The sequence below is a fragment of the Elephas maximus genome, chromosome 6 (assembly GCF_024166365.1).
Source record: "Elephas maximus indicus isolate mEleMax1 chromosome 6, mEleMax1 primary haplotype, whole genome shotgun sequence".
In the NCBI taxonomy this organism is placed as follows: Eukaryota; Metazoa; Chordata; class Mammalia; order Proboscidea; family Elephantidae; genus Elephas; species Elephas maximus.
In genome coordinates, this window is record NC_064824.1 from 19,833,951 (window position 1) to 19,847,592 (window position 13,642).

The 13,642-nt window shown below is 43.8% G+C and overlaps 1 protein-coding gene across 6 annotated transcripts in view; it reads right to left on the reverse strand.

Moving 5' to 3' along the window:
• The window catches only part of CFAP221 (cilia and flagella associated protein 221), a 147,219-nt gene that overhangs the window by 14,842 nt on the left and 118,735 nt on the right, over window positions 1-13,642 (reverse strand). For 3 of the 6 annotated variants that reach the window (XM_049889160.1, XM_049889161.1, XM_049889162.1), the window contains exons 20-21: window positions 8,750-8,908; window positions 6,738-6,829 (exon numbers count right to left, since the gene is read on the reverse strand). In XM_049889160.1, coding sequence (XP_049745117.1) covers window positions 6,738-6,829; window positions 8,750-8,908 — 251 coding nt within the window. Of the gene's footprint in view, window positions 1-4,225; window positions 4,348-5,151; window positions 6,015-6,737; window positions 6,830-8,700; window positions 8,909-13,642 lie in introns of those variants that run through there. The other 3 variants (XM_049889164.1, XM_049889163.1, XM_049889165.1) reach the window with 3 other exon arrangements.

Sequence of the window (13,642 nt, forward strand, 5' to 3'; positions counted from 1 at the left end):
CTGTTATTCAAAAAATAAAATTAAATCAATAACAAAAGGGAAGGAAACAAAAAAAAGAAACATAATATTTCACATAAATTTTACAATTATACTAAAAGGAAAAAAGAAAGAAAGAAACCAAGTAATTTGTAAACACAGTATTTGACTATATATACCCCACAGTGTTGGATTAGGGGAGGAGGAGAATTGCAAACAAATCCTGAACTCCATTTTGCTTGTTTAATGTAGTGGTTATGGGTGAAGGAATTCTGAAATTATTTTAGCTGCATTATAGAATTGAGCAAGTAGGTAAATGTGTTAGGAGCCAGGGTTCTCACGGTGGAAAAAGGGACATACAAATAGGAAATGGGAGAAGGAAAACAATAACCATATGGGGATGAAGCCCTGGTGATGCAGTGGTTAAGAGCTCTGGCTGCTAACTTAAAGGTCGGCAGTTCGAATCCACCAGCCGCTCCTTGGAACTGCTATGGGGCAGTTCTGCTCTGTCTTATAGGGTCGCAATGAGTTGGAACTGACTCGACGGCACCTAACAACAACAACAACAATGGGGATGGAAAGGAATTGGAGGTATTGAGTATGAATCCCTGATTTTTTTGTATACATACGTGCATTTATGTGCACATGTGTATGTACATATGTGCATATACGTATGTGTTTATGTATTTTTACATGTATGTGTAGATATATGTGCCATTGTTATTGTTGTCAGGTGCCATTGAGTTGGTTCTGACTCACAGCGACCCTACTATGTACAACAGAACGAAACACCGTCCGATCCCATGCCATCCTCACAATTGTTGATATGTTTGAGCCCATTGTTGCAGCCACTGTGTCAATCCATCTCATTGGGTGTTTTCCTCTTTCGCTCACCCTCTACTTTACCAAGCACGATGTCCTTCTCCAGGGACTGGTCCCTCCTGATAACATGTCCAAAGTACATGAGATGAAGTCTCGCCATCCTTGTTCTAAGGAGCATTCTGGCTGTTCTTCTTCGAAGAGAGATTTGTTCATTCTTCTGGCAGTCCTTGGTATATTCAATATTCTTCGCTAACACCATAATTCAACAGCATCAATTCTTCGGTCTTCCTTACTCACTGCCGGCTTTTTGCAAGCATATGTGCACATACAGGTATATATTTCCTGGCTTGTGTATAGTGACGTGTGCACCTAGCACCCAGATCTTAGTCTTTAATACATTTCCCCATTAAAAGAGACTGGGCTTCTTGGAGAGAAGGCTGATTCTAGGGTGGGGTAGGGTAGCTATAAGATAAACGTGGAATATTTTGTTATGCCAGAAAGTAAGAAAGTGCTCAAACAATGAAGGGTTATGTCAGATCGAAGCCGTCAGCTAATAGGTTCTTGTCAAGCAGACTAGTAAATTGAAGTCAGCCAGACGCAGGGTTGGAAGAACAGAAAGGCTTATTCACAGTTTGTAAACTGGGAGGCAGGCAGGCAGGGTCTCCTGACCTAAGGCTAGCTCAGCTTAACCAGGGTAGATTCGCTCCTTTTGTAGAGAGGGACATACCTATGCACGAGCAGAGAGGGGGGATCTTCAATCTTGTGATGCAGGCACAGTCTGCGTAATTTTTGTGAATGAGCTTTTGCACACGGCTCTAAAGATACTGTGCACAGCTCTAAAAAAATGGCGAGGGCTCCCACTGCCACCCCAGGAAGGTCATATATTGGGTAAATTCGGAGTTAGTGCGCCTGCCCCTCCGCTTCCTGCTAGGAGAAGAGAAGAAACCTAGGGAACCAGCCAATCATGGTGAAGTGCTGTAAAGGTTGTAACAAAAATGTAGCAAGAGTAGACTTTTCTGAAGAATATGGGATACCTTTAATAACCTTGGAAACCCTGGTGGCCTAGTGGTTAAGTGCTATGGCTGCTAACCAAAAGGTCGGCAGTTTGAATCCGCCAGGCGCTCCTTGGAAACTCTGTGGGGCAGTTCTACTCTGTCCTATAGGGTCGCTATGAGGTGGAATCATGGGTTTGGTTTTTTTTTTTTTAATAACCTTTTCATGGCTGCCTGCTTCAAGATGACACAGGAGCCACCCTAAAGGAGGGTGGTTGCAGGAGCACTCACGTGGGGATCAGAGTCCAGTTCTGCTGTGGTGAGAAGAGACCTGCTATGGATTGAAGTGTGCCCCCCAAAAAGGTATGTTGAAGTCCTAACCCCTGTACCTGTGAACGTGACCTTGTTTGGAAATAGAGTTTATCTTTTGCTATCAGTTAGCATGAGGTCATACCCAGGAGTAGAGCTGGCCCTAATCCCTTCCGAGTGGTGCCTTAGGAAAGGGGAGAACAGACTTGAAGACAGAGTCTCGTAGGGGGAAGATGCCACGCAAAGATACAGCTACAGACAGCAAAGGAACACCAAGGACTGCCGGGAGCCACCTGAAGACAGGAGAGAGGCATGGAACAGTTCCTCTCACAGATCCCTCAGGAGGAATCAACTTGGCTTATACCTTGATTTGGACTTCAAGCCTCCAAAACTGTGAGAGAGTAAGTTTCTGTGCTTTAGAGTCCCCACTTTGTGGTATCTTGTGATGGCAGCCCTAGGGGACTAAGACAAGAGCCTGTCAATCTGGGCCTCCATTTCTTCTCCTTATAAAGGACAGAGGTTTGACTGGGTGATTGCTTTTGTTCCTAGAAGCCTGGGCTTCCATCTGAGACAACATTTGTCTCCATGCTCTGAGAAAGGCACCTAGAGGTCACCCAGAAACCTCTATGAAGGCAGGACTGTTCCTGTATCAAGTGGAGATTGTGCCATCCAGAAGGTTAGTGCTTTTTACTGACTTTATGACAAAGAATGTTGTTGAAACTCCACCGAAACTTTAGAACATGTGTGATCAGAGGATTTCTCCTGAGAAGAGGACGGAGGCGTTGAAAGGCTTGCCCACTTTCCAGAGACTAGGCTGCTCTGGGGAGATGGAATGGCAACAACCAAGACAATGTAGAGTTTTTCATGAAATAACATTTATCCAATTTTTAAATTCTGAGACCATGTTCCTCTTACCTTTTTTTTGTGTTTTAATATATTCTTTTAAAAATGAGATGTGGAGAATGAAATCCTGATGCATGCCACAACGTGGATGGACCTTGAAAACATCATGCTGAGTGAAATACCTCAGTGGCAAAAGGACAAATACTGTATGATCGTACTTATATGAAATAAGCAAATATACAGAAAGCAAAGATTATTAATGATTACCAGGGGTGAGAAGGAGGGGAAAAGGGAGAGTTTTTGTTTGGCGGCACTGTTAATGGTGGTGGGACTTGGGAAAAGGATAGTGATCATGGTGGCACAACATGGAAAACGTAATCCATGGCATCGAATTGTAAATGCGGAAGTTGCCCTGGTGAATGTTTTGGTGTGTATATTGTCACCACGAAAAAAAACAAAAAAACAAAGGAAAATGAGAAATGGCGGCAACAGTAGGTGGTGGGTTTTTTAAATGTTTGTTTTACTCTAATGTCCTTACTTGACAAAGTAAAACTCTGACCCTAAATCAGATCCCAAAACCCTTTTGGGAATTGGACTCATCTATAAAGTCTGAAAGTCTGAGAGTTACTGGGTTAGATGGTCTCTTTAGATGTTGTTGGTGCACAGATTTGAGGGGAGCCCATAGGAACTGAACACATTCTCTCTGAATTTATTAAAGAGTACAGAAAACCAAACGAGAGGTTTCTATGATTATGAATTAAAAGATGACTCGTAATAAACAAACACCACATAACTACATCATATGGTTTAACAACAAACAGATGATTTTCAGGAGCAAAAGATACAAAGGGAAACACCTCCTAAGTAATCGGAGGTAATTTATTCAGGCAAAATGGCTGCAAAATGGAAATGCCATTAAGGGATTTGTAGGGACTTAAAAAGGAACTAACATTATTACTTTGTAACTGCTTTTACAAATAAAAACATGATCTGGACTCTTACATCCAGTGGAAATCTATGAAAAGGAAGCATCGAATCCTATTTTGGTTGTATAATCTGTTAAAAAAATTTAATTTGAAACAAACTGGCCCAACAGAGCACTCAGGCACATGAGCGAAAAGTAACAATTCATGGTCGGAAGAGTCTTCTTTAATTCAATTAGAATTCATGTTTAATTCATGTTTGATGTTCAAGTCCAAGTTAGCTGCATTCTGACTGTATGTTGGAAGGACAATCTCGGGAGATTTTTTTCCAAGGACATTGCTTGGCGGGGGGGCGGGGGGGAAGGATGTTTTCTCCTAATTCTTCAGACCTGTGAATGTTGACAGTGGGTGGACACAGGCACTTCTCCATTTCTCACTGTTGCTCATTTTTGTCATCGAGTAGATTCCAACTCATAGTGACACTATAGGACAGAACAGAACTGCCTGTAAAGCTTCCAAGACTGTAATCTTTTTAAAAAATATATAACTCTATTTTGTTGTTGTTGAGAATATACACAGCAAAATGTACACCAGTTCAACAGTTTCTACATGTACAATTCAGTGACATGGATTACATTCTTCCAGTTGTGCAACCATTCTCACCCTTCTTTTCTGAGTCCTTACTCCCCCATTAATATAGATTCACTGCTCCCTAAGGTTCCTATCTAATCTTTCGAGTTGCTGTTGTCAATTTGATTCCATATAGATAGTTCTTAAAAGAGCATAATGCTCAAGTCAGACATTTTTTACTAGTTAAGTTTTTTTTATTGTTTGGTTTAAGATTTAGAGATTACCTCAGGGCAATAGTTTCAGGGGTTCATCCACCTTCCTGGTTTCAGGAAGGCGATAATCTTTACAGAAGCAGACTGCTACATCTTTCTTACGTGGAGCTGATGGTGGGTTCAAACTACCAACCCTTCAGTTAGCAGCCAAACACTTAACCACTGTGTCACCAAAAAAAAAAAAGTGTCACTAGGGCTCCTTCAATTTGTATTCACACACCACAGCAAAATGGTGTTCACACACCATCAGGGCAGCGGACCAACGTCGCCACCTGGTGGCAACGGAGTGGCTCCAGGGTTTACAGGGCAGGGCGTAGGGTAGGAGAGAACAGAGTTAAGTGTGCACCAGGCACGGTGCTAGACACTTCACAGACATCATCTTACTTGAATCCTCACAACAACCCCATGAGGGCGCGATCATCGCCCTTGCTACACAGGTGTTGCTTATGGGTTTCAGTAATAAGTGACTTGCCCAAGGTCCTACAGCAGGTGACATGGTAGTGAGTAATGGAGGCAGTTCTGACTCCAAAGCTTTTGTTCTTTCTATAGTGCCACTGTTTCCCCCCAAATCTGGAGATTTCAGATTTCAGAAATACGTGAAAATGAACAACAAAGATGCTGAGTTTATTTTGGGATGGCAATGAGGTCTGAATGAACACAAAGAAAAGGATCTAATATTTTTGAGCTTCTATTTTTTTTACCATGTCCCAGATCCCATACTGGGTGCTTCGTGTTTATCTCATTTTAATCTCCAGGCAAAGCAGAGTAGTAGAGAAACACTAAGAAAATAACCCGAAAGGGACAGTACACGGAGAAGCCTCTGGAAGTCAGGCTGGGTTTTAATTCCGGAAGAGCTTTTCCTGCTGGCAATAAAGGAAGGAATTATGCACTGGATCCCAGCTATCTCCCCAGATACCTCGGGTGGGCAGTTGGGGTGTGGATGGGTGGTATATAGAGAGAGCTGTACAGTTGAGAAGCTTTCCTACTAAAACTAAAATGTCAAGACTGAGAGGGACCTTTGTAGCAAATCCAATTTCATTGTGGTATCAACAAGAGAACCGGTCCCAGAGAGGTGGCCGAGGAGCGTGTGGGAGGTCACACAGCTCCTGGAGGCTGGGGGGCGTTCTTGGTGAGGGGAGGGATCTTAGGAATTTGGTTTTCTGAACCAGAAGATCCACCACACACTGGCGGCAGGGTAGGAGTGGAGTGGGGGTGGGGTGGCTATAAAAATTCTAGGTACCTCACCTGGTTGGTGACAGGGCTCAGGTTTTCTGATGTTTTGGGGCCATGACAGGACCCTGCCCAGCCTGGATCAGAGGAGTAGAACAAAGGTGACAACTGATGGTCATCATCTGGGGATATCAGTCACATTTCCTCACTGGTAACTCATTTAACTATAGTTATAAGGGCAATGGGCTCAGGAGAGGGTTATTGGCTGGGCAGAGCCCTCAAGAAAAGTCATCAGGCTATTTGTTTGATATCTTAGAGCTTTGAAGGGATATTAAATAAGCAAATTTAAAAGGTGTGGTTACTCTAAATTTCTTCTATCTTTGGTCCAACAGTATTCTGGTCCACCCATTGTAGGCTGTACCTGTAGCAGAGCTGTGTCCCCCCATGATTATAGCTGCGGGCACTCAGTTAATGTCAGGTCATGGCGTGAGAGAGGAGTGGAGCTTTGGACTTGGATGTAGAGTGTGGCGGGGGAGGGGGTGCAATCTGGGCACTCAGGGGAAACAACCAAATTTTAAAAGGGACTGAATATCTCAGCTGAATTATTGGATCAGCTGTCTACTTTTACAGAACAATTACCAATTAGCCACTTGTGACATTAATTTTTTTAAGTGTACCTCAATTAAGAGAAATTAAAAATATGCAAATCAGTGTTACATTGTCACATTTCTCTGAAGAGCAATCATCTCTCTGTATTAAGAATATAAGTTGACATACTATTGGCATTTAACTTTTCAGGGAGACAGCCTCCATCACCCATGCAGCACCTGCCTCTGTGGCACAAACATGAGCTGGCTTACCTCCGTGTTGTCTCCGTCTTAGAAGTGTCGGGCAGGGATGACAGGACCAGGGACTGGAACTTCTTCCAGTGCATTATGCCAGGAATAATATCCTGTATGGAAGCCGGCACGAGACACTAAGTGTCAAGGAGCTGGTTAGTGAAGTAAAATCTAGCAAGAACTTCCAATTCATTCAGCCGCACTCTTTTTCGGTCTTAAAAGCTTAGTTCAAAAGTTTACGGTTTCATTAAGTTTGATTTCATTTTTCTAAAGCCAAAAAACAACTGCACCAGCAAAGGACATTAAGCAAGGCAACACAGAATTACAGTCGGGACGGAGCAGAGTTCCCCCTCCTTCCTCGGGCACATCAGGCACACGCGTCCTCATGCTGAAGGGCAGATTTGGCTTTGCAGTTGTTCTGACACGTGTGACTGCACCGCCAGTGCAACATGCACAGAAGCGGGGTGGTTCATCCGCTGGCGCTCCGGACCAGGGGAACTGTGAATGCAAGCACGTGGCCCCGTGCATGAGGGCGCTGTCAGGAGACCCCCGGCTTGGTGGGGTGCAGGGTACTATGGGGACTTATGGGCGAGGCAGGCAGATCCTGAAGGGCCTTGTGGACCAAACGAACAAGATTGGAGCTGCTCCTCCAGATGGCAGGGACCCACTGTGGGCTTTCAAGCAGGAAAGTGACATGATCAGATTTGTGTCTCAGGAAGATTTCCACAGAGGGCCAGTGGCTGCAGTGCGGCCATAGCGTGGGGCAGTCGGAGGGGGCTCACATGCTGTGTAAGGGGCAGACTGATGGAATCTGGTGATGGTCAGATATGGGGAATGAAGGAGAGGAAGGGATCAAGAGTGACAGTGAAGCCACTGCTGAGGCTTCCCCCTGCTCCACCGCAGTCTCCCCGCTCCCTTGCAGCCCACCAAGCTGCTGTTTCTAGCTGCGGCTTGTCCAACTGTGCCATGGCCCTAACTGTGGTTTGGATTTGGTGCCAGAATCCCATGCATGTGCAAACCAAGATCTAGGAACAAGTGCAGGACCTGAAGAGCTGGTAGCCCTGAACTGGACCCTGGCCTCAACTTTACCGGAGAGGAAGATGTTCTCTGGCTCACAGCTGCACCCAAGCCCACTTGAAAAGCAAAGGGTCCCTTCCTTTGCAACATGACTCAGCACCTGGATCTCCAAATATGGGCACAGGAGGGATGAGGGTGTCAGATTTTGGATGCCAGTCCCTGCCCCTTAGGGACTGGAGGGCATAAAAGCTCCAAGCTCCCCTGAGGCAGGGAGCATGTGGTCTTTTGGCTGCTAGGCACAACACTGCTCCTTGTTTGTGCAAACAATAAATTGCCACTTTCTGTTTCCCTTGCAACTGGTGGTATGGTGTCCGTCTTATTTTGATTGGCTAATAGGACAGGACAAGAACATTTGTTCGGTTACAACAGAAGTAGCTGCACAAGTTGATAGAACAAAAAGGCAACTAGGTAATAAAGGAAGAATAGGCAGTTTTGGGTGTGGTCAGTGGAAATGGGCAGAGTTGGGGATCTTTTGAGCTCGAGGGGCCTGAGGGCAAACTCCAAGGGATGTCCTGAGACGGCTGGATATTCAGGTCAGGTCAGTCACCTGGTGGAGGAGGAATTTTTGGAGCCACTTCTCCTAGTGTGCCTTTGTCACCTCACCACTTGTCTACCCTTGATGTTTCCACACTTGGTGGGGGCCAAAGAAAGAAGAGGTCAGACCATGGGGTTATGCTGGCCACGTGATCATTCTGACATGGTTGTAATATGAATACAATGAACCATAGGAGTAGCCTTCAAGGGGAAAAAAGAGCAAGGCTACTGTGAAAGGGCAACACATGGTGAGAGGTGAGTCATGACAGGCTAGAGGTGCTGAGTCTCACCTCTTCCCTCTAGGGCTGGCTGTAGGAGTACATGCAAAAGCTGCAGTTGTTACCACTCCTGTTCTGCAGCTGTGGCCACGAACCTTTTTCTCAGTTCCACCCGTGTCCCCTACCACTCCCTGACAGCGTTACCGTGTGATGGAGAAACTGCTTTTGGGTGAAAGGAATGCTGGAGCCTTCATGGAGCTCTCTGGTGAACTTGTACTTGGGGTGAGGGCAGAGGTGGTAATCTATTATGGTTTCTGGGTAGGTCAGAGGGTGCATCACAGCAAACAATCGTGGGCTGGGATTCTACAGAAGAGAGAGAGAAAAAAAAAAGTAAGATCCTTTTCTGTTTACCACTTTCTAAGCCAGGCACAGGAAAGGCGTCAGCCAATGTTCTCCCTGTGGCTCCCACTAGCACTAACACGCCACGATTCCATGCCATCTCGTCTAAGGAAGAGAAGCAGACTGCAGGTTTTTAAATGTTACAATCATTCGTAAATGTCACTTTCTCAAAGCATTTTTTAAAAATGGTTTAAGAGCTTCATGATATGCCATGTGGGTTTACTAAGCTCACTGGAAAACAAGTATAACTGCAATGACAGCATAAAATGGCTTAAGTATTTGTTTCTGAATGTGACGAATTCGGGGAATTATTAAATGAGCAAACTGGCTTTAAAAAGAAAATAAGCTTCTGGTTTTGAAAACAAAAATAGCCTCTTAAAAACTACTTCAAAGAGAAGACAAAGAAGAGGATGACATTTGATATCAGAAAATGTCAACATTTAATAATGTTTTTGGTAATGTTCTTAATTCAGGAAGGCTCCATTTGGATGTGGCATCTGGTTTTTAAGGAGAATTCCATTTTTTACTAATTTTCCGGCAGCACTGATGGAGGCACAGAGCAATTATTCCAAAATACTAAAATACAGAGCTTTTTAATGTTCCTTCCAGGGCCTGCACAACAAAAAATTTATTCCTGTCCTCAACAACAATATAAATAGCCTTTATCTACTCAGAGTTTAGTTACAGGTGTTTAAGAACTGCTGAGCTGAGGCTTTGATTTGTTTACTTGCTTGTTTGTGTGATTTTTTTTTTTAAACAACAAAACAATTCTAGATGGCCTATGGAAACCCAATCTTACTGTCAAGCAACACCCTAAAGGAAATGAAGCTGGATCAGGGGAGACATTGCAGCACAGATGAAAGGGGAGGCAGAACCTGGATGTGGTCCATGCACTAAGTGTGTTGGTTAGTTAAGAACCTTGGAAAGCCGATAAGCAGTGAGTGCAGAGAGGCAGATCTGCATCTAGGGCCAAGATGAGGGACTGGGGGAAAGATGAGGAGATGGCACTTGACTGAACTTATGGACATGAAGGAGGGAGGATGGCGGGAGGCAATAATGTCCACTGAGGGAGTTTGTGATACCCACAGTAATGTAGAAAAAAGCACACACCTCAGTAAGTCCTTGAATTTGAGGACGAGCTAAGGTACATATACAAGAAGATGGTGTGACAGGGGATAGGGCTGGCCTATGGGGGTGGTAATGGAGCAAGGGTGCATACCACAAGGGGAAAGGAATTGAACATGTGACCTTCAGGAGCATCTTCTACACTGGTTGACTACGGGTATGTGAAGCTGCCATTGGCCAACTCTCCTGATCTGCTTTGGGCCAAGTGTGATAAATGAGACCTTTTTGGAAATGGCAATATCATCTTCTCTAATGGCGTCATGATTTAGATCTCCCTGGGTGGCTGTCATTATCAGAAGTAAGTGGTCTGAGGGATCACATTATGATCACTTCAGTTTTGCTCCAAGTAATGCATGTATATAGTAACAACTCACCCAGGCTGGAAGAACTTGCCGTGAAAAGCATTAGAGCTCCTGAGGGCTCTTCCCAAAATGTATGAAGCAGACATTGACAGAATTGAAGGGAGAAATAGGTCGTTATACAATGATAATCAAAGACTTCAACACAACACTTTCAAAAATGCATAGAACATTTAGACAGAAGATCAATAAGAAAATAGAGGACTTGAACAACACTATCAGCTATCCAGACCTAACACACATATATAGAACACTCCACCCCCAACGACAGCAGAGTACACGTTCTTCTCTACAAAGTATCTTCTCTTATGACAATAGAATAAAGCTGGAAATAAAACTGGAAAATTTACAAGTATGCGGAAATTAAACAACACAGTCTTAAACAACCAATGGGTTAAAGAAGAAATTACAAAGGAAATTAGAAAACACTTGGAGTTGAAGGAAAAGCAAACATAACATACAAACTTGTAGGATGCACCAAAAAAAAAAAAAAAATGCTTATAGGGAATTTATAGCTGTACAAATTAAAAAAGAAGAAAGATCTTAAATCAGTAACTTAATCTTCCATGTTAGGACACTGAAAAAGCAAAAACAAACTAAACCTAGCAGAAGGAAGGAAATAAGTATTAGAGCAGAGATAAATGAAATAGAGACAAGAAAAATAGTAGAAAGAATCTATGAAGCCAAAGTTTGGTTCTTTGAAAAGATCAGTAAAATTCACGAATCGATGGTAGGCTCACAATGAAAAAAAGAGAGAAGACATAAATAACTACAATCAGAAATGAAAGCGGGGACATTACTATGGATCTTACAGAAATAAAAAGTATTATAAGAGAATATTATGAGCAGCTGTATGCCAACAAATTAGACAATCTAGATGAAATGTACAAGTTCCTAGAAACATATAAATTACTTAAACTAACTCAGAAGAAATATGAAGTCTCAACAGACCTATAAGAATTGAAGAGATTGGATCAGTAATCAAAAATCTTCCAACAAAGAAAAGATCAGGACCAGGGAGCTTCACTGATGAATTCTGCAAAACATTTATAGAAGAATTAACACTGATCCTTCTCAAACACTTCCAAAAAATAGAAGAGGAGGGAACACTTCCTATCTCACTCTATGAGGCCAGCATTACCCTGATACCAATGCCAGATAAAGACACCGGAAGAAAACTACATACCTGTAATGGTTAAGGTTGCGTGTTAACTTGGCTGGGCCATGATCCTCAGTGATTTGATAGTTGTATGATGGTGTGATCACTTCCATGATGGGACCTGCTGTGAGCAGCCAATCAGTTGAAAGGGAGTTTCCTTGGGTGTGTGGTCTGCATTGAATATAAGTGGATATTCTGGCAGGGCTTGCAGGAGTTTGCTCGTTCTGGATCCTGCAGCTAGCTCCTGTTCATCTGATCTCCAGTTCTTTGGAACTGAGCTAGCAGCTTACCTGCGGTCTTGCCTGCTGATCTGTGGGATTTGTCAATCTTCACAGCCTGTGAACAAGCGTCCTGCTCTCTGATCTGCTGATCTTGGGTTCACCAGCCCCCGTGGCTATGGGCATCAGGAGAAGCGTGACCCACAGACTTGGGACATTCCAGCCTCTACAACCTTGTGAGCCATTTCCTCGATATAAATCTCTCTTTTTTTTTATGTATATTTATATGCTTTACTGGTTTTGCTTCTCTAGAGAAGCAAAGACATCTGGTACCGAGAGTGTTTCTAGGGAAACAAAATTGTAAGGATGGCTTTTCTAAATTGGTTCTCGAGTTAGTCTTAAAGGTGTTGATGACCCTGCTTCCAGTAGTAAAGAGAGCACTGCTAACCCATGGTGTGAGGTGGCAATTCAAATATGCAAAATATCACCACCAATAGATCAGGTATGGGTGAAAGGTGAGGCTCTGAGTGATTGCATGTGTGATACCTTTCTACAATTTTGTCAGAATGAGGAGTATGAGGAAGCTGGTTGGTTGGTCCTACTTTCGCTAGACAAACTGGTGGAATTCACTGGTCTTACTATGTTCTCCATAATCCTGAAGCAGCTGCCTTGATGGAACGATGGAATGGCCTTCTAAAGACACAATTACTGTGCCAGCTAGGTGGCAATACCTTGCAGGGTTGGGGCAATGTTCGGCAAGGGGCTGTATACGCTCTAAACCAGCATCCAGTATATAGTGCTGTTACTCCCATAGCCAGGATTCATTGGTCCAGGAGTCTAGGGGTGGAAATGGGAGTGGCACCACTCACTACTACCCCTAGTGACCCACTTGCAAGATTTTTGCTTTCTGTTCCCGTGACCTTATGCTCTGCAGGTCTAGAGGTCTTAGTTCCAAAAGGAGAAATGCTCCCACCTGGGGACACATCACTGATTCCATTGAACTGGAAGCTGAGAATGCCACCTGGCCACTTTGGGCTCCTTATGCCTCTGGATCAACAGGCAAAGAGAGAGTTATCATACTGGCTTGTGTGACTGATCCAGACTACCAAGAGGAAATCGGGTTGACATTACACAATGGAGGTAAAGAAGAGTATGTCTAGAATGCAGGAGATCCCTTAGGGCATCTCTTAGTACTACCATGCCCTGTGATTAAAGTCAGTGGAAAACTACAGAAACCCAATTCTGACATGACTACTAATAGCCCGGCCCCTTCAGGAATGAAGGTTTGGGTCACCCCTCCAGGCAAAGAATCATGACCAGTTGAGCTGCTTGCTGAGGACAAAGGAAATACAGAATGGGTGGTGGAAGAAGCTTGTTCTAAATACTACTTACAGCCACGTAGACAGTTGCAGAAATGAGGACTGTAATTATTATTAGTATTTCTGCTTTGTGTGTGTGTTCATTGTATCGTGTTAGAGACAAGCATGACTTTATGGTTGCCTTTATTCAGAAACTACATATGTTTTGAGGAGATGTGTACAGGTGTCCAGTTAACAAGGGGTGGACTGTAATTGTTAAGGTTGTGTGTCAACTTGGCCAGGCCATGATCCTCAGTGATTTAATAGTTGTACGATGGTGTGATCACTTCCACGATGGGACCTGTTGTGAGTAGCCAATCAGTTGAAAGGGAGTTTCCTTGGGTGTGTGGTCTGCAGTGGATATTCTGGCAAGGCCTGTGGGTTTTTGCTCATTCTGGATCCTGCATCTGGCTCCTGTTCAGCCGATCTCCAGTTCTTAAGACTTGAGCTAGTAGCTTACCTGTGGTCTTGCCTGCCAG